The sequence below is a fragment of the Dromiciops gliroides genome, chromosome 1, assembly GCF_019393635.1.
Source record: "Dromiciops gliroides isolate mDroGli1 chromosome 1, mDroGli1.pri, whole genome shotgun sequence".
Classification (NCBI taxonomy): domain Eukaryota; kingdom Metazoa; phylum Chordata; class Mammalia; order Microbiotheria; family Microbiotheriidae; genus Dromiciops; species Dromiciops gliroides.
In genome coordinates, this window is record NC_057861.1 from 135,338,000 (window position 1) to 135,360,446 (window position 22,447).

General features: G+C 36.5%; 1 protein-coding gene across 2 annotated transcripts in view; it reads left to right on the forward strand.

The window, feature by feature from the left end:
* The window catches only part of LRP12 (LDL receptor related protein 12), a 135,823-nt gene that overhangs the window by 33,002 nt on the left and 80,374 nt on the right, over positions 1 to 22,447 (forward strand). The window contains exon 2 of one of the 2 annotated variants that reach the window (XM_043974746.1): positions 19,968 to 20,024. The exons of the other annotated variant lie outside the window; for it this stretch is intronic. Within the exon in view, the coding sequence (XP_043830681.1) occupies positions 19,968 to 20,024 (57 nt within the window). The remainder of the gene's footprint in view (positions 1 to 19,967; positions 20,025 to 22,447) is intronic. 2 annotated transcript variants of the gene reach the window in all.

Sequence of the window (22,447 nt, forward strand, 5' to 3'; positions counted from 1 at the left end):
GCTTTACAGAAAGCATCAAGTATACTCATTCCATTCTTATATAATTATAAACAAATATCAAGAACTAATTTTCTCTCTCCCAACCTCCCTCTATATTCATATGTGTATTCATATGTGTATATATGCAATAATATAAACATGACATATGGCTACTTGTATATATCATGCTATATACATGCATATGCATGTGTGTACATAAAGTATATGTTATTATCTGTTATATACACATTTTAAATATATAATATACATTGCATATAATATCTATATAAAATCCAAGGCACACATGTATACATATATATTTCTTGATTTTTGTTATCATCATGTAAAAATGGAACTAGCATACTTGAAGCCTTCTAAAAAGCATAAATTAAAGCCATTCAAATTTACTGCCATATAAATAGAACATAGCTGCTTTAGCCAATATAAATCCAGTGTTCAAGAATGGTGTGGTATCAGCTAGAACTGAATTAATTTTGTGGAGCAAAATACACATGTATATTTTACAAATTTAAAAACTGTCCTTTGTTAGGAAAGGGTAATCCACACATATATAGGATACATATACAACATACTTTGTGTCTCTATATATAGGCACAGCATACACATTATAATTTATATGTTATATACACACCATATCATCATATATACATTATATAACCACATATGTAATATTATATATGTGTAATATAAATTAGAAATATACATTATAATCACAGAGAAAGAGAGAGAGAACCCAGACAGAATCAGTCTACGGTGAATATATTTATAACCCAAGATGAATAGTCATGGCACAAGAAAAGGGGCAAAGGATATGTAAGATTACATTGTTTTCAGTATCTTAATGTTAATTTGCTGTTAATCTTACCAAAGAAGTGGAGTATACATTTATACTGATCTTTCCTTACCAACCAATTCTTATCACACATGGTTTTACAATTCAAAGTTACTTTTTGGTTACTTTCTTGGGGGAGGGAGGAGCAGGTTGGTATTTTGTGCAAATTTCATTTCAGTGACTTTGTGTTAATACTTCCTTTGAAGAAATGGTTTTGAGATATGACCCAGTCTCTTTTTTCCCCTCTCTGTTCTGTTACATTTTCCCATGCCCTCTTTTCAGACTATCTTTGATCTAACAACCACTTTCCTTACCTAATCAGGTTTCAGGGAATTCCATTGCTGGTGGGTAATGGAATTCTCAGTGTTTTCCTAATGTGTGTCATGAGGCACCCTTTGAGTATGGTCGCTATTTGGATTGTAACCATAGATCCTCTTGTTGGTAGCTCCTTTAGGGAACTAGTAATGTTCCAGCGCCATGACTTGGAAAAAAATTTTCACCAATTGAGGGAAAAGGAGTTAAGTGGATAGTAGAGACATTATCCTCTTGCTTTGTATTATTTACCCAGTGTAAAAAAAATGGAGTGAAAAATTTAATTGACAGTTTATTGGATCTTCTTGAGTTAATAATTGTGTTGCTTTGTATTTGAAGATGACATGGCTAAACAACATTTTCCTGTGTGCATGAATGAAAGTTTGTTCAACCAAATGTTTCTTCTGTATTGCTCTTTTTTTGGGGATGGGGGAAAAAGCACCTGTGATTTGAGCCTTCTCATTGTGGAAACTTTCTGTACCCATTCAGATTATTAACTCATCATTTTATAGCCTTATATAGTTACCTAGGGGATTTTCCTGTGATTGTATAACCAGAGGCAGGATTGATTTCAGATCTTTCTGGCTTTATAGCCAGCTCCATCTATTTTGCCATTATTGCATGTCACTACATATTATCTTTATTAAAATAATTTATTTTAAGCAGGATGATTTCAGAAAGGCCTGGAAAGAATTATATGAACTTATGTATAGTGAAGTGATCAGAACCAGGAGAATGTTGGGCACACTGACAGCAATATTGTTTGATGAATAACTGTGAATGACTTAATTATTCTCAGCAATACAATTATCCAAGACAATCCCAAAGGACTAATGATGAAGCATACTATCTACCTCCAAAGAAAGAACTGATTGATTGAACACAGATTGAAGCATGCTATTTTTCATTTTCTTTCATTTTTTCTTTTATTGGAATTTTCTTATACAAAATTACTAATATAGTAAATGTTTTACATAATTGTACATATATAACCTATATCTGCTTACTGGCTTAGGGAAAAAGGGATAGAATTTGGAACTCAAAACTTTAAATAAAAATGTTTATTATTATTTTAAAATTTTATTTAAGCTTTTTATGTCTGTGGATACTCTCTTCTAGGTCCCAGAGTCTTAAAAAAAACTACTTTAAAAATTACCATACCATGGGTTCTTTAATTAATTTGATAGTTTTATTTGTATGTATAGTTTTCACAATTCCATTATAACAAAATAAAACTAATTCTACATGATATTTCTATTGATCTGTGATTTCTTCAATGTGGATGCTGTCTCCAGGGGCACAGATCACAACACAGCCACACCTACTCATCTTGTGCTTTCTCTTGTTCATGACTTCCCATAAGTCTTCCAAAGAGTATCCACTGAACTTGTTGGGCTCCTTCACTAAGAACTCTTGACATTGGATAAATTCTTTTGCCACCGGAATTTAACAAAAGGGTAAAGCTGCTAAAGCAGATTTCTGAGCAAGATAGCATTTATTAGCAGGGGCATGCTACCTGTCAATTAATAGACACAGTGGTTTATACCAAAGACCCTGAGCAAAAGTACAGTTCTTTTTTCATAGGTTTTGGGGAGTACAGAATAAAGAATAGAATAAGGTAGATGAAATCATGGAACAACTTGATTGGTTACAGAGCTGAAGCGCAGGGAATAGCATGATTGGTTGGAAGTTTGGTAATGGGGGTTAGCAACACCCCCCTCCCTTTTTTTTTTTTTTTAAGATTTAAGTATTCATTGAGACCAGGTGCAAAATGGTATCCTAGACTTTTGTACAGAAAACTAGACATCCTTGAAGAATAACTTGATGGAGTAAAAATATCAGTCCTGACTCCCTTTCTTTCACACATATTTCCCAAAGTTAACATAATTCCTTGAGGCAAGAAGAGCTCAGTGATTAGCAAGAGAGTTGGATTTCTATAATTAACCCGTTACAGACCAGCTAAATTCTGAACTAAGTGTAGAGGCAAAGAACCATGACAAGCAGTTACAACACAAAAGCAGCTACAAGACAAATCTATTACTTTTAAATAAGATCAATTTAAAAAATGATAAAGGATCAGCCTTAAGCTCAAGACCAACAGGTATTTCCTCATTTGGAGAATTTCCAGAATGGTGATTGTTAGGGAAGTGAGCTTATTTCCTGCTGCCTCAGCTTCTTCATCTGTGATTTTTAATCTTTGGATGTATTAGTTGGCTAAGGGAAGGCTAAGGCACATGAAAATAGAATATTTCCTGATTTACCCAAGGTTAACTAACAACAACAGAAAAAACTAATGTGATTTTGTACTTCATCAATAGAAATGCAATGTTCAGAACAAGTTATTGGCCTCCTCCCTTGTCAGACTTTATCTGGAATCCTCTTTGTAGGGTACAGCACTTTGACAAACTGGAGAGGTATCATGATAGTTAAGGAATTTGAATATTGATTTAAGAACTTGGGATATCTAACTTGGAGAAGAGAGGAATATGATCATCCTTTTTAAATGTTATCTAAAAGTGTTGTGTGTGGAAGAATTAGATTTTTTTTTTTTTTTTGCAGAGCCTTGGGGCTAGTTAGAACTAGTTACAAGGACATGGATTTCAATTCAGTGTAAAAGAAGCTCTTTGTAAGAATTTGGACCTGGCCAAAAGCTTGATTAGGTAATGAATTCCTTTTCCTGAAAGTGTTCAAGTACAAGATGTGTGGTATCTGTTGAGGATTTGGTAGAGGGGAATTATACAAGTGGTAGGAGATTGCATTACAAATTCTCATTTCTTGGGGGTAGGAGATTGGTCTACAAATTCCCATTTCTCAGCAGTGAATCTCTTTTTTTTAAATTAAGATAATTAAAACTAAGATTTTGTTGTCCTTTAGTTGCAATTAACTAGAATTTCATTCCATTTTTTTTTAAACTAGTTTTCCGTATCTTACCTAGGCTTCAAACTCAGGGTCCGTTTACATCTCAGTCCTTTTGTGGTGCAGCAGGTCAAAGCTGCTGCATTTCTGACTTGGGCCGCTTCACCCTGCCTTAGGCAAAGTCAAATTTAGTGTGGACAACTGATTAGTTTAACCCACTGCAACTCACATCTTCTAAGCTCAAGAGATATACCACCCTCAGTTTCCCTAACAGGAAGAGCTAGGAGTGTACCACTGTATTCCAAGACATTCCAAATCAGTAGTTCAATATGTCATATATTTTTCTTACATTTCTTTGCTATGTCACACTATTTCTCCTCATAGAAAGAGTGGATGAATGAATGAATGAAAATGGATTTATTAATCACTTACTGTCTGCCAAGTACTGGGCTAAAGACTAGAGCTACAAATGCTAAAGCAAGATAGTACTTGCTTTCAAGGAGTTCACATTCTAATAAGGGGATACAAAATATAGGAAGCTCAGTTGCAGGGCAGATGAAAAGGATTAGTAGTCCTTGGGGTTTTGCAGTAAGGCAGGTGTTAAAACATCTTTTTTAGAGCTCTTATTATTAGGAGCAAAACAATATCAACTTCTGACATTGAATCCTTTGACAATGCATATGACTGTTGGCAAGAACTTTCCTTTCTGTGTCTAAAGGAGCTGTGACTTCTGATGAGGATGGATCTATAGAACCTGTAGAGACAGTTGTCAGAGTAGAGTCTCTAGAGATTGTTCCCCTAAACAGTGGTAGGTACTGGAAGCAAGGCCAGTGACCTGGTCGCACAGGTTACTTGTGGTGATTTGACCTGTCTGGCATATTCTACCTTTTGTCTTTACCTTAAGGTGAGAGAAATGTGACTAAAACTAATTTAAAGATCTAAGCCTTAATATTTCTGTAATGATAATGATGATGATGATAATGATAATCATGGTAAATGGCATTTATATATTAAATCAGTAAACATTTATTATTATGTACCATGTGTCAGGCACTGTGCTATGTGTTAGGGGAACTAAGGAAAGTAAAAGACAGCTTTAAGGTTAAGGTTAATTTTTTTTTAATCTCTTCTCAAATTTTTGTTTTTTTGTTGTTAAGGTTAATTCTTGAAAGAAGTGCACATAAATTAATGGTGTACTATATGTTTGAATGAATGACTTCTGTGATATTCTAATAATCTAGCTGGAGAAAGAAATGGCAAATCATCCCAGTATCTTTGCTAAGAAAATCCTAAATGGGGTCACAAATATTGGACATAATTCCACACAAAATAACCTAGTGGTACACCAAGCTATAAGAATTAAAATGCAAGTGCCTGTCTCACTAAATTGAAACCGGCCCATTATTTCTGCTATTGTTAGAATAAAAAAATAATATTGAAATTCAATATAATCAAATATGCATGCTTTACAGCTATTTACATTCACATAAACACAATTCATACAGTAAACTGCCATCATTTTCTTTGTCTCCATTTCTTGTCCATTCATATTTATCCACTTTTCCTTTTATATAGTCCTAATTGGTATGTACTTTGTTCTTGTGTTTCTGGGGTTTTTTTTGTTTGACATTATTTCATAAAGATATTCCTATATGTCCCTCAGACATATCCATCTCAATTGTTTTCTGTTTTATTAATTTACTGTGTTTTTAACCATTCTCCCCATTTTTGGATATATTTTTTTCTCTTCTCTCTTCCTCCTCTCCCTCCCCCTCCCTTTCCCCTTCACTGCTGCTGATCAATAAAGATGCCTTTGATCTGATCCATTACCAGCCTGGGTTGATTTGCTCTTCATAAGGCAGCCTGGTTGTCCGTTGTTCCTTGGGGCTTTATATATTAATGCCAGACTCAATGGAGACTCCTGATCAGTCACCTTGAGCCCCACTGCAGCTCAGGACTCTCAAACTCCAGTGATGATCTACCAGTCTCAGCGTCCTCAGTTTCAGGGTAGGCATGTATGTGTGTAACCATGCCCAGCTGTTTAACATTTAAAAATAGCACTTTCAAGGTCTATTCAATTTACCTTAATGGTCTTTGAATTTGTACCTCTTTGATTATTGGTATGTCCAGTCAGTATTTATGAAGTGCTTATGGAGCTACAGGTTAGGGATACAGTGGAAGACAAAAACAAATTTTTTGTCTTTTGTATGCTCACATTCTAATTGGGAAGACAATGTGCAAAATTGTTTTTATAAGATATACAGTATAAATTGAAGATGATTTCATTTATGTTGGGGAGCAGGCAAAGAAAGACCTGTAAAAGTTGGGATTTGAACTGAGTCTTGAAGGAATACTAACTGGGAAGACAAGAGATGGAGGTGAGGAAAGAGCATTTCAGCAACAGGAGACATCCAGTAAAAATGCATGGAATTGAGAGATGGAGTGTCATTTGTGAAGAACAACAAGGAGGCCTATGTCACTGGATCATAAAATAGATAAAGGGGAGTAAAGTATAAGAACTCTGGAAAGGTGGGAAGGGGACAGATAGTAAAGGGCTTTAAATGCCAAATAGAGAATTTTATACTTGATCCTGGAGGCAATAAGGGAACCACTGCAGTTTTATTCAGTGTGTATGTGTTGTGGGAGTGCAGAGTAAGGGAAAAATAGGGGCTAATATGGCACAGTCAGATTTGCACTTTAGGAAAACTACTTTGGCAATAGAGGATGGTTTGGAGCAGAGAGAGAGTTGAGGCAAGGAAACCCAACAGAAGGCCATTGTAGTAGTCTAGTCATGAAGTAATGAGGACCTGAACCACAGTGGTTGCTGTATGAGTGGAAGGGTTGGGGGGGCAGTGTATAGGAGGGATGTTGTGAAGGTAAGAATGACCAAACTTGGCAACAGATGGGATATGTAGAATGGGAGCCCCTGAGAGTGGGCACTCTTTTTTATTTGTATCTGCAGTGCATATCACAGTGTTCGGCACACAGTAAGTGCTTAATAAACACCCATCCATCCATGCATCCATTCTGATTGGTTACTTCACTGACCAAAAAGAAAGGCACATCCCTAAAAACCAAACCAAACTAATTGTTTAAAAGTTGAGAAATGGTGGAGAAACACCATACAGAAGAAAAAAGTAGAGAGAAGGGAGTGGCTAACAGCAGAGGGAAATTGGTGATAGACCTTAGGTGGCAGCAAGTAATAGATAGGGTCTATAGAAAATAAGAGAGCTGACTTCTCAGAAGCATGATAAAATAGCTTTGGAGTCATAGAAGGCTAATTGCATTCCCCTAGGGCATCTCTGTGGTTTACAGGTAAGCCTACCTGGAGAGTGTAGCATCTTTAGAAAAGTGATTTTCAAATAGTCTGTTCCCTGAATAGTTTTAGAATTCTGACTGTGGGCTCAAGTATGGTGTCTGGCTAATTTAATTGTTCTAAAATGTGATAATTTTGCATGTTCCCCTGAAATTAAAATTCTAGCGTTTGTTCTAGAGCTTTGAAAGTTATCACACATAATAATAAGAATAAGAATAGCTAATATTTGTATAGCACTTACTTTATCATTTGATCCTCACAGCAACCCTAGTAAACTAAAGTTAAGTGACTAAGTGACTTTCCCAGGATACACAGCTACTGTAAGTGTCTGAAGCTGGAATTGAATTCAGGTCTTCCTGACTATAGGGCCAGTGCTTTAACAAAACACTGTGCCACCTAGCGATATTGTTTACATGTTGCTAATAGAACCTAACCTAAAAAATGGATAAACAGTTTTTTTCTGATGAGTTTTATCATATTTTCATACCTATAGTAAAAGATCAGTTTAGAACCTTATCTGAATAGTGCAAAATAATAATTATTTTACTAGGTAATTTTGTGGCTCACCCAAAGGAAGCAGGACTAGTATATATATATATATGTTAATACTTAACTCATCTTCCTGCCTGCAAATGTTAGTTAATTGGTTCAGCCTGTAAAATAGAATATTATTCTGAGGAGAACATATTAATTAGAAGAATTTCATTTAAAAGTTGATCTAGGGGACAGCTAGGTGGTGCAGTGGATAAAGCACCAGCCCTGGATTCAGGAGGACCTGAGTTCAAATCCGGCCTCAGACACTTGACACTTACTAGCTGTGTGACCCTGGGCAAGTCACTTAACCCCTATTACCCCGCAAAAAAGAAAAAAAAAAGTTGATTTAGGCACTTCGTCTTGTTATAATGCTTAATGTTGGATATATTATTTATTATCAGTTGTCCTTGGAATTATGTGAAGTCAGTTATTAAGGGGAACATGAGGGGAAAATTAGCTTCATATCATGTTCTTAGATGTGTTATTTGATGAAGAAAACTATGAACACTTCAGAGCAAATGCTACTGCAAAACCACCATAATATCCTTCCAATTATTCTAAACAAACTTCCTAAAAGTGCTGGTATCTTCCTAAAGAAGACTTAGTATGAGTTAACAAAAGATGTCTGTTAATGTTGAATTATTCACCTTCCCTTATATTTCTGTATGACTAAGGTGAGAAGTCATCTATTTCTGATCAGCTGAAGAGGAGATAAGTAGATATGTTTAAGTCTTTGTTGAGATTTATCTAGTTAATTGTTTTTGTTTAGGGTTTTTTGTTTGTTTTTGTTTTTTAGTGGGGCAATGAGGGTTAAGTGACTTGCCCAGGGTCACATAGCTAGTAAGTGTCAAGTGTCTGAGGCTGGATTTGAACTCAGGTCCTCCTGAATCCAGGGCCAGTACTTTATCCATTGTGCCACCTAGCTGCCTCTAGTTAATTGTTTGTTTTTTTTTTTAATATAAACTAAACAATACATATTTTCTCTTACTGGTACATCTATCTAAGGTTATGAGCTTCCCAATATTTGTCAAACATGACAGTCATTACCCATCTTTGATGCCAAGAGTGGCTTAGGAAGAATTGTTAAAAATTAAAGCCTGAACTAAAAAATTGGAAACCTTAAGGGTTGTCTCCATAACTATTAGTGATAGAAAGATATTCAGAAAAGAGGTTGACAGGAAATAAATAGCTATTTAAGAATATTTCTCCAAATGGGATTTGGATTTTTAAACCACAGCTTACAATAGATAGGAATGGTACATTTTAAATCAGGGATTGAAGTATACCAAGGAAGGAATAATTAACATAATTTGCCTGGAGTTTTGCTCATCTGGTCAAGAAGGCTTTAAACTGAAAAAAGGAAGAAGGAAAAGATAGCTCACATTGATCTTCCAAACCTGGTAACACAGGAAGAAGAGAAAAGAGGACCAGTTATTCACAGGAGCTATCAAAGAAGAAAGCTAGGAATAAAATTTTGGGCTTCAGGTGTCAGTCTGCATACAAGTATACAAAATGTGGGTAATAAATGGGATGACCTAGAGACCTTTAATTTATGGATATAAATTTGATTCATTATGAATAATTTAATTTTCTAGTAATAAACGAGTGATTTGTTAGTAATACTAGTAGAAATTTAGCATTTTTTAGTTTTGTAAAAGTGCTTTATATACACATGATTATCACAATAACCCTGTGAAGTATGAGATGATGAAATTAAGCCATAGGTTAAGCAATATTTATGATTACATATGTCCATGGTGTGGAAATATTTTGATGACTAGGCCTAATTTGGAGGACTAATCTGACTGAGGTGACTAATCTGGGACTTTTGACTAACTGGCTATCTGACTGCTATTAACTTAGCATGGGCCGTTTATAAAGTTCCATCACACTGCTCCCAAATTGATAAGCAAAATATTAAGAAGCCTCTTAACCAAATAATCAAAGCAGAGTTTATTTATGAGATACTATTGAAAATTAAGAATACAGGGAAATAAAATGTACAACCTGACTGCTTTCCTGCTGTCTCTTTCCCACCTGCTGTGCCTTGAACTTTTTTAATACAATAAGGGCCTTAGCCGCCTCGGGCCTCAGGGCCCTGCTCAGCTACTTTCTTCTAACTCCTCCTGTACCCTTTCACTCTGTAAATCCCCTGCTTCTAACTTTCCTCTCCTTACTGCCACTGCTGAACCACTGTGTTTCTCTCTCACTGACCTTCTGTGTGCTCCGTCAGTCTGCCCTTCAGACTCTTTTCTCTGCTCCTAGTCCTTCTAGTCTTCTCCTGCGTCCTTGTAGCCCTGTCTCTAGTCTACCATGCTCCAACCTTTCTAATCTCGTCAGCTGCCGCTTGACCTCTTCTCTGCTTCATCTTGTCCCTCGGAACCTCTCTAATCTCATCAGCCCCGGTCCCCCAGTCCTCTTCTCAGCCCTCTGTCTCCTTGTCTGAACCGAACGAACCCCTTGCTGTCTAACTCCCTGGTCTATACATACCTTTTCTTCTCTCCACTCAAATCTCAGGGCTTCTTGCGCCCACACACCAAGATAATCCACTAGCCAGAGCTGCGGCTGGGCGGTGCACTTGAGCCTCATGTGCCTCAGGCTATGCCAGAGTCCAGCATCTCTCAGATACCTCTGCTCAGGTCGGAGGGAGCTGGGGGCTTTCCCCCCCCCCAGCTGTCTGACCTGGTGTCTTGCACAGCCCACGGGGCTTTTTGGCTCAGCTGAAGCAGAGGGGGAGGGGAAGAGACCCTGAGGGCCTAAGGCTTTCTAATCTCAGCCTAAAGGTAGGGTCCCCAAATCAAAATAAATTTCCACAATGGTTACAAAATTAGTAATTATTGAAATTAGGCTTTGAATCCAGTTCTCTCCTAATGTCAGATATATGATTCTTACTTAGTCTTAGCACTATAGTAATGAGTAGAATAGGACCCTGGAATCATAGATCAAGAGTGAGAAAGGATTTTACAAATCAACCAGTCCAGCCCTTCATTTTGCAGTTAAGAAAACTGAGGCCCAGAGAGGGGAGTCACAAAGGTAAGAATAACAGAGCTGTGATTCACTCATTCTGTAATTTCAAATCCTGTGCTTTTTCCTATATACTTTATTAAAAAGAAACAGAATAGGTAAAAAGAATGGTGAAATAGCAAAGTGTCATTGACCAACTTAAATCTTAAAATACTTAAGTAGGAGATAAAAACAAGGGTAGAAAATATACAAAGGTGGAGTATATTCTTATGAGAATATGTTGGGGAAAAGAAGATCAAACAGAGAATAGGACTGCTGATTAAGATAGATGAGATAGTAACAGTCAGTCAAGAGAAGGAATAACTTTCAGCTTTAATTTTGCTTCTATTTTCTCTGCCAGGGAATATACAGTGCAGAAAAAAAAGAATTAAAAGACAAAAGATGATGTAACCGAAACTTGCTTTATATTCTCTTACCTTTTACAATGTAGTACTTAATGTTATATTATTATTTTGTTTTTCTGTTTTGTTTTTGTTCTTTTTTGGGTTTTTGTTTTGGTTTTTTTTTGGTAAGGCAATGAGGGTTAAGTGACTTGGCCAAGGTCACATAGCTAGTAAGTGTCAAGTGTCTGAGTCCGGATTTGAACTCAGGTCCTCCTAAATCCAGGGCCAGTGCTTTATCCACTGTGCCATCTAGCTGCCCCCGTTATATTACTATTGAACAGTTTCTATATGGTCAAGACATTTTTATAGAAAAAGTCAGTTAAAATAAGCCAGTTTTTTTTTTTTAAACAGACCATTTCATAACTTCTTAGCACTTAAATTAGTTTGTCTGTTTTCTCAGTTCTTCTCCAACACTGCCTATGTCTATCTTTTATCATCTTTGCCCAAGTGATGTGGTTATATAGCATGCACTCTTAAGTCTGGCAATTTAATCTATCTCTAGCATTCCCTACCTTTATGACCTTCAGCAAGTCACCTTAATTTACTGGGCCTCAGTTTTCTTATCTATAGAATGAGAAACAATGTGAAAAATGGAAAGATTTATATGAAATAATGAAGAGTGAACAAAATAGAGCAAAGAACAATATACAAAATATAGTAATGGAAGTGAAAGAAAACTACATGGCTGGGAAGAAAAGAAAATAGATTTCTGTTGATTTTTTTATTAGAAAGGAAGATGTTACAGATGTGAAATGTTCAATGCACTTTGAGATGAGGTCACTTCATTATTAGTTTTACTTAACTGTTTTTACATTATTCAAAGTGGGAGTAATCTGTAAAGAGATCAGTAAAACTTTGTTAGAAAAGCATTGAAGACTTCTTCAGCCTTTCAAATATACATGTTGTTTCTGGGGAGGGAGGGACCTTTGGATGGGTAGGTAAAATAAGGACTAGGAGGGTTAGGAGAGAATATTAGATAACAGAGATAGGGCAAAAAGAGAGGCTGAGAAAGAAAATAGTAAAAATAAGTTGGAGGGAAATTCACAAATAGTAATTAAAACTTTTAATATGAATGGAATGGTTATAGCAGCTCTCTTTGTGGTGGCAAAGAACTGGAAATTGCAGGGATCCCCATCGGTTGGGGAATGGCTGAATAAGTTGTGGTGTGTGTTGATGTAATACTCCTGTGCTACAAGATGAGCTCAATGATTTTAGAAGGGCATGGAAAGACATGCACAAAATGGTGAAGAGCAAAATGAGCAAACCAAGACAACGTTAAATAAAATAATAGCAATATTTGTGGGGGGGTTTTTTGGGGGGGGACAATGAGGGTTAAGTGACTTGCCAGTGTCACACAGCTAGTAAGTACCAAGTGTCTCAGGCTGGATTTGAACTCAGATCCTCCTGAATCCAGGGCCAGTGCTTTATCCACTGCACCACCTAGCTGCCCCCAAGCAATATTGTTTTAAGAACAACTTTGAGCAACTGTCATATTGGTGATTAAAAAACAAATTAAAAATAAAGGACACATGAAGAAAGATGCTATCTGCATGAAGAAAAAGCACTGATAAATAGAAGTATATAGAGAGCAATTTTACATATATGTGCCTATTTTTGTCTAATGGTAGCCATCCCTAGGTGAGAGGCAGGAGGGAAGAAAGAAAGGGGGAAAAAGAAATATACATGTTAACTTTAATATATATTTTAATAGAATAGCAAATTGTACATAACAGATTTGCAGTTTCATGTGCAATCATCTTTATTATACTGTTGTGGAAATCCCTGTTTTATTCTTAAAATTTTAAATTAAATTAAATTTTAAAATACCTCTACTACTAATAATTATGTATGTATACACACACACACACACATATATTTAAATGCATTGAGAAGACTATGAAACACACCTCCCTGGTCTCAATAGAGAAGTGGATGATTATACATATGAAATGTTGTAAACTGTGTCAGATGAGGTTTTTGTCTCAGTTTTGATTAACATTTTTTTACAAGGGTGGGGTAGGAGGGATATTGAGAAAAATCTATGATTTAAGAAACAAAAGGAATCATAAAAAATGTAACAAGTGAGTTAGACATGAAAATAGCGCACACACTTCACTCTTCCCAAGCAAAAAATTAATTTGAACTTTCATAGTTCCTTTATTCTGATGTTTGACCAATGGCAGTCAGTTGAATTTATTTCAGAATTATATACTTTTAATGTTTTGCCAGTAATTTATCATGGTTCTTGTTCTTCATTCTTGAGGAGGACCAAAATGACATTACTACGTTGGAGTCAAGTTTCAGTGTGTCTGACTGTGGCTGATCAGACAAATATGAGATTGGAATGCTCTACCACAGGTTGGGCACAAATGTGAACATTTGTGGTGCATTCTCTAAATTTGTGTATCTCGTGTTCCTTTTTAGATACTTCAGTTTTGTTTTACTCATAGAGCACAGCACCTTCCTTGATGGGGTAACGCCATGCTGGGCAATCCTGTACCAATGTCTCCCATGTTATGCAATTAGTTTTTCAGAGACACCTTGAGAGTGTCCTTGTATCACTTTTTCTGACCATCATGTGGGCACTTGCCTTGTGTGAGTTCTCTGTAAGTCTTTCAGGCAAGCTTATGTTTGGCATTTGAACAGTGTGGCCAGCCCATCAGAGTTGTGCTCTTTGCAGTAGAGTTTAATTGCTTCACAATTTAGTTCAAGAAAAGACTTTGGTATCCAGTACCTTTCCACCAGGTGATCTTCAGAATCTTCCTAAGACAATTCAAGTGTAAACTGATTCAGTTTCCTGGCATGGTGCTGGTACACTGTCCAGTTTTCACAGGTATACAACAATGAGGTCAGCACAACAGTTATGTAGACCTTCAGTTTGGCAGTCAGTCTAATATCTCTTCTCTTCCACACTTCAGAGCCTCCCAGACACTGAGCTAGTTCTGACAATGTGTGCATCAACCTCATCATCAATGTGTGTATATCCCTGGAAAGCATACTGCCACATAAGTGAACTTATTATCCACAGTATTCAAAGCTTCTCCATTTTCTGTATGGATGGTATGGTGCTGGTTGGTGGTTTTAATTGCTAGGCCAAAATTAGCACAAACAGTAGAGAATTGATCCATACTTTGTTGTATTTCAGCTTCAGAGGCTACATTCTCATAGTATGTGTCGTAAAGTGGCTTGTACATTCTTAAATGTGACTTAGCACATCAGTCTTTGAAGTGAATTAGTGAGTTAAAAGTATTTTGAGCAGAGCAAGGTACAGATGGTGGCAGAATAAATGCATGTGTGAAGCACTCTCTTCTATCTCCTTTTTTCTAGCTCCTGAATCATTCTACAGGTTTTTTCATGAATTTAGATAGAAGTGATTTGAAAACTGAGGTAGGAAAGTCTTGGAAGTTGATGAGTAACGGCCACCTGAAACCAGTACAAGAGCGCAAATACAAAGATCTCTGCTCTTTTCTTTTCACCAGAAATACTGAGAGTGAGTAATCTGATAATCAGGAGAGAATATTTGATGTGCAAGCTAACAGAATCATAAACTTTTAGAGTTGGAAGGAACCTCCGTGACCATCGAGTCTAACTCATACCCAAAAAGGAATCTCTACTATAACATACCTGAGAAGTCCCTTGTAGAAATTTATTTTGATTTGGGGACCCTACCTTTGGGCTGAGATTAGAAAGCTTTAGGCCCTCAGGGTCTCTTCTGTGTGGGAGGGGCTGGTGCCCCTCCCCCTCTGCTTCAGCTGAGCCAAAAAGTCCCGTGGGCTGTACAAGACGCCAGATCAGACAGCTGGGGGAAAAAGCCCCCAGCTCCCTCCGCTCTGAGCGGAGGTATCTAAGAGATGCTGGGCTCTGGCATAGCCTGTGCTGAGGCACACGATGCTCGAACATATCCACAGCCCCAGCCACAGCCCTGGCTAGCGGATTAGCTTGGCGTGTGGGTACAAGAAGCCCCAAGATTTGAGTGGAGAGAAGAAAAGGTATATATAGACCTGGGGGTTAGACTCAGGGGGCAGAGAAGAGGACTGGGAGGCGGCTGACAAGATTAGAAAGGTTGGAGATAAAGAGACTGGAGGAAGGCAGAGAAGGGGGCTACAAGGATGCGGTATTAGAATAAAGGACTATGAGCAGAGAAAAGAGAGGCTGAAGGGCAACTGACGGAGCAGACAGAAGGTTGGTGAGAGAGAAACACAGGGGTTCAATGGTGACAGTAAGGAGAGGAAAGTTAGAAGCAGGGGGATTTACAAAGTGAAAGGGGCTCAGAGTTAGAATAAAGGACCTGAGTGCCCTAAGGCAAGAGGCGGCTAAGGCCCTTATTGTATTAAAAAAAAAAGTTCCTGGTGCAGCAGGTGGGAAAGAGACACAGTGAAAAGAGATGCACCACAATGCAGTTAGGTTGTACATTTTATTTCCCTGTATTCTTAATTTTAAATAGTATCTCATAAATAAACTCTGCTTTGATGTTTTAGTTAAGAGGCTTCTTAATCTTTTGCTTATCAATTTTGGGAGTGGAGCAGTGTGGTGGAACTTTATAAGTGGCCCACATTAAATTAATCGCAGTCAGATAGCCAAACAGTTAAAAGTCCCCAGATTAGTCCTCCAGTCAGCTTTAGCCCCCAAATTAGCACAAGTCATCAAAAATATTTCTACACCCTGCATGAAGACCTTTAAAGAGGGGAACCTAGTAACAGGTGGCCTCAGCCCACTTCAGCCCATTCTGTTTTTGAGTAGCTTAAATTATTATCAAGTGTTTTCCTCATATCAAACCTAAATTTGCCTCTTTTAAACTTTCCACTCTGTTTCTGCTTCCTGGGACGAGAGTCTAATACTGTTTTCCAAATGGCAGTCCTTCAGAATACTTCAGTGAAGTTACCATGTCCCACCCTAAGTGTCATCTTCAGTCCCTTCAATTAATCCTGATGTGACGTGAACTAGAGACCCTTCATGATCCTGATTGTCTTGCTCTAGACACTTCAGTTTTTCACCATCCTCCCTAAAGTATGGTATCTAGGTGTGAAAACCATACTCCAGATATGGTTCAACCAGAGCAGAGTATAAAGGCATCTTCTTATTCCTGAGAGCTTTGCCTCTTTTAATGTACCCCAAGTCACATTAGTTTTTTGTCTATCACATCACTTTGTGTACTTATTTGAGTTTGTGGTTAATTTCAGACAGATTTCTAGCTATCTCCCATTTTGTACTTAGGAAGGTGGGTGCTTTTTTATCCAAGTGTAATATTTTACATTTATTCTTATTAAAGTTCTTCTTCTTAGATCTCTTTATTCTGTTATCTGTTGTTTTAACAGTCCTTTCTATCTTTGGAGGTGTATCGTATGCATCATCATTAGTCCTTTGGGATTGTCTTGGATCATTGTATTGTTGAGAATAGTCACATCATTCACAGTTCTTCATTGAATTTTATTGCTGTTACTCTGCACAATGTTCTCCTAATTCTGCTCACTTCACTATACATCAGTTCATATAAGTCTTTCCAGGTTTTTCTGAAATCATCCTGCTTGTCATATCTTGATAGCACAATAACATTCCATTACAGTCATATGCCACAGTTTGTTTAGCCATTCCTCAACTGAAGGATATTCTTTTGATTTCCAATTCTTAGCCACCACAAAAAGAGTTGCTATAAATATCTTTGTACAAATGGGTCTTTTTCTGGGATGTCTTTGGGATATAAACCTTGCAGTGGTATTATTGTATCAAAAGGTATGCACAGTTTTATCTCCGTTTGGACATAGTTCCAAATTACTCTCCAGAATAGTTAGATCAATTCATAAATCCACCAACAGTGGATTAGCATTCCAGTTCCTCTCCAGCATCCAACATTTTCCTTTTTTGTTATCAAATAGTCTATTTTGGAAGATTAGTGCTTACAACTAAAAATGAAGTTATTAGAATTGAATTTACTTATGAATCCCACACTTGGGCTCTAAATTTTATTCAATCGGTTGTAATTATAGGCTAAAGAAGACATTCATTTCTAGTTATGCAGAAGGATATAGTTTTGGTTAAGCTGAAAATGTGATTTTGTTACTATTCTCAGCTATATTCCTAAAATAATTTGTATATTTATAAAATAGAGCAACTAGGTGGCACAATGGATAGAGTACTAGACCTAGAGTTAGGAAGACTTGTTTCCCTGAGTTCAAATCTGGCCTCACACACTTAATAGTTGTTTAACCTTGGTGGGCAAATCACTTCACCCTATTTGCCTCAGTTTCCTCATCTGTAAAATGAGCAGAAGAAAATGGCAAACCACTATAGTATCTTTGCCACAAAACCCCCAAATGGGTCACAAAGAGTCAGATACGACTGGAAAAAAAAACTAGACAAAAACAAAACTTATAAAATATAAATTTATCCATTGTCACTACCAATTCAACTTGAGGAAATAAATAATCCCAATATTTTGACTGGGAGACACTTTAGGACAGTAATTTTTTGTCTTAGATAAAATTTAGTTATTTATTTCAACAGGTATCCAAGGTTTCACTCTAGGCTCGTAAATATGTGGTGTAGTAGGGAGAGAAGTAGTATATGGATGGCATTGTGGCTATTGCTAAGGAGTTTAGTTACATTACAGAGATGTCTTTGTGAAACATATGAACAACAGTGTAACACAAAATATGATTAAAACCCAAAACATGTGATATAGGTAATAAGGCCTGGGAAAGTCTTGAAAAGTGATTCAGTAGTTGGTTTTGTTTGTTTGTTTGTTAATTATAAAAGTATTTTATTATTTTCCAGTTACATGTAGAGATAGTTTTCAACATTTGTTTCTATAAGATTTCTAGTTTCAAATTTTTTTCCCTCCCTCTCCCCCTCCCCAAGACAGCAAGTAATCTGATATAGATTAAATATGTACAATAGCATTAAACATATTTCTGTATTAGTCATAAGAGAAGAATCAAAGGAAAAACCTCAAAAAAGAAAAACAGCACCAAAAACAAGAGAAATACTATGGTTCAATCTACATCCATATTCCACAGTTCTTTTTTTTCCTGGATTTGGAGAGCCTTTTCCATCATGAGTCCCCATTGCTGAGAAGAACCAAGTCTATCACAATTGATCAACACATAATGTTAATGATGGTGTGTACAATGTTCTCCTGGTTCTACTCATCTCACTCATCATCAGTTCATACAAGTCCTTCCAGGTTTCTCTGAAATTTACCTGCTCATCATTTTCTTACAGCACAATAGAATTCATTCATATACCAAGTAGTAGTTGTTTTTTAATATTTTCTCCCTTTTTAATTTTTGGGTTTTTGTTTTTTTGTTTTTAGTGAGGCAATTGGGGTTAAGTGACTTGCCCAGGGTCACACAGCTAGTGAGTATTAAGTGTCTGAGGCTGGATTTGAACTCAGGTATTCCTGACTCCAGGGCCAGTGCTCTATCCACTGCGCCATCTAGCTGCCCCCTCCCTTTTTAATTTTTAAAAAATATTTTATTTTTCCCCAATTACATGAAAAAACAATTTTTAACATTCATTTAAAACATTTTTGAGTTCCAAATTCTTTCCCTCCCTCATCTCCCCCCTTCCTGAAACAGTAAGCAATTTGTTATAGGTTATACAGGTGTAATTATGAAAAACATTCTCATATTTGTCATGTTGTAAAAGAAAACACACAAAACTCACCACAAAAAAAATAAAGTTATTTCTCAAGAGGTAGATTGTATTTTTTATCATGATCCCTTAGGAATTATCTTGGATCATTTTATTGCTTAGAATAGCTAAGTCATTCACAGTTGGTCATCATACCGTATTGCTGTTTCAGTAGTTATTAAGCACCTACTATGCACCAGGCACTATGCTAAGTACTGAGGATATAAAGACAGGCAAAAGACAGTCAGTCTCTACTTTCAAGGAGTTTACAACCTAATGGAGGAGAAAACAATGCAAACAACTTTATACAAACAAGATTGGTAGATAGACAGATATAGATATACATGCTTATATGTATACGTACATATGTGTGTATCTATCTATATATGGGATAATTTGGAGATAATGAACAGAGAGACAGTACTTGCATTAGGATCAGGAAAGGCCTCTTGTAAGAGATGGGATTTTAGCTGGCACTTGAAAAAAGCCAGGAAAGCCAGGAGGGAGAGAATTCTAGGCTGGGGGACATCCAGTGAAAATGCCCAGAGTAACACCAAAACATTTTAGCCTTCATTTACTGGGAATATCAATGTATATTAAAGAGGAATTTCACATTAACAATATCTTCCATTTCTCTCATGTTTATAGTAACTGCCCCCCCCCTAATTTTCTCACTGTCATAATTAAAACTCTTTTTAACTGTTTTATATTGCAGCGCACTAGGGACTCTGCATGACTTCCTTCCCCTTCACCCATTAAATTTCTTAAAAAATACTTTATGAAGTGAATTTAACAGAAACATAAAACTTGTTGATATTAGCAAGCTTATATGTTCAACATAAATAATATATTGTATATAATTCTGTGTTGTGGTAGTTTCTAAAACAGTTTCTCTGCTATATTTATTGCTTTTGTCTTTATAATAACCTTAAAAAGTTTAGTGCATAGGGCCTTTAATTTTTAAGTTGCAAACTAATAAAAGTATCTTAGTCTTTCCTTGCCCTTTTAAAGAAAATGGATCTGAAGAAATTTTTACAAATTTTATCTTGGAAATTAGTTTATTCATTATGTTTAATTTTAGGAAATGGTGCTCTTGCAGAACATTCTGAAAATGTGCATATTTCAGGAGTGTCAACTGGTAAGTCATTTTTTGTAATGTTTAAATTTCATGCATGACTTATATGGTAAATATTGAAAGCCACCTGGTATCTTATGAAGTGATATTTGGCTATAAAAATTATTACTGCCTTTTGCAGCATGTAATAAGGAATGAAGCAACTGGAACATGGAAAAATTTTCATAAGATAAAATTGATACCTGCATGCTCATGAACTGATTACGTTTTTCTGAACGGACTGCTTAATTATTTTTCCCATACAAACATTGAACTAAGAGAAAAGTTAGTCTAAGTTGAATTGATATTTTACTTTCAAGAAGTTATATGAAATGAAATTTATTAAAATGTAATTTGGGATTTTGGTTCCTATGAGAGTCAGAAATTAAAGACTTTACTTGATTTAGATTGAAGTAGTAGCACCAGCTAAACTACCATACACTTGGCCATATAATTTCTTTAATACATAAAAAAAGTTGGTGTTCATGAAACTGAGACACTTCTTGTTGGGATAAGTGCTTAAAGAATTTCAATCTTATGTGCTATTATAATATAATACTGACCCAGTGTTTAGAAAAGAAAAGCAAACGCTTTTTTGAGTAGAAGCAGGGAATTTACTAATACAGCTGTCCTAAATTTTGTCTACACTGGCATTACACACACATACAGATTGGAAGCTACCCTTTCATTACTTTCTTTCTTACAGTGTATCCTAATTTTCATGCTCTATTCTAGCTAAAGAAATATATTAACTTCTGCATTGCACTTATACATTATCTTTTACTTCTAAGCTATTTGCACATCCCATTTCTTCCCTTTAGAACCTCATGTAAATCTGTTAAACCATGTTCTTTAGCCTTCACTCCTCTTTACTAACTCCTACCCTTGCTCATTCAAAATTGTGTTCAGTTCTCTGACTTGACCCAATTTGACTCCCTGCAAATTATTCTTTCCTCTCTGTCTATTGTTGTTGTTGTGGCAATCTAGGTTAAATGACTTGCCCAGGGTCACACAACTAGATATTATCTGAGGTCGGATTTGAACTAAGGTCCTCCTGAATCTAGGACTCTATCCACTGCTCCACCTCTCACTGTCTTCTTAACACTCTATATGTGTTCCAATCTTATCATAAGAATAAAACTGCTCTTTTCAAAGTTAGTAACAATTCCCAATTACCAAATATCATGGCCTTTATTTAGTACTCATCTTTCAACCTATGGTTGTCCTACAGAGTTTCAGGCCTGGCCTTTTTCTCCTCTCCTGAACAATTTCCCTTGGTGATATCATTAGCTTTAGTAGATTGTTTTATCATCTCTATGCTGATGATTCTCACATCTCCTTATCTAGCCCTAACCTCTCTGCTGACCACCAGTTTTTCATCTCTAACTACTTATTGGACATTGGACTGAATATCTCATAGTGATCTTAAACTCAACAAGTCCAAAACCTAATCTTTCCCTTCTAACCCTACTGTCTTCCAGATTTTCCTTTTACTTTTGAGAGTACTACCATCCTTCCAATCACCCCCACTAGCAACTTAGTTGTCATCCTTGACACCTTGTTCTCACCTCCTATATATCCAATCTGTTGCTGAGGCCTGTCAGTTTTACCTTTGTGACATTTTTCACATACGCCTCTTTTTCTCCTATGATACTGCCACCTTGTGAAGGCCTTCATCTCACACTTGGGCTATTGCAATAGCCTGCTTGTTGGTCTCCTTGCCACAAATCTCTCCTTACTCCATTCTGTCCTTCCTTTAGCTGTCAAACTTATATTCCTAAAGCATGTCTGACCATGTCATCCCCCTCTGCTCAATAAACTCCCGTGACTCCCTGTCACTTTCAAGATACACTATTAAAAAAAAATTGTTTTGCATTCAAAGACCTTCACAACCTTGCCTCCTTCTACCTTTCCACTCTTCTTGTATCTTACTCCTCCCTGCTGCCCTCCCACCCTACTTCAAACCAATGACAGTGACCTTGCTCTCTTCAAATAAAATATTCTCTCTCCCAACTCTGGGCATTTTCAGTGATTGTTGACAGTGCCTGGAGATGCCCTACTTCATCATCTCCATCTTCTGGCTTACCTAACTTCCTTTAAATTCTAGTTAAAATCTCACCTACTAGAAACTTTTCAGTCTTCTTGGCTTCAGTCTCTTTATTATCTCCAATTTATCTGTATTTATCCAATTTATCTGTATTTAGCTTGTTTGCATGTTATCTCCCCAGTTAGGCTGTGAGATCCTTGAGTTCAGGGACTTTTTTTTTACCTTTCTCTGTAGCACTAGCTCAGTATTTATTACCTTACTAAACATATATATATATATATATATATATATATATATATATATATATTAAATGTTTTTCTCAATTACATGTAAGAACAATAAGTAGTTGGGGCAGCTAGGTGGGGCAGTGGATAAAGCACCAGCCCCAGATTCAGTAGGA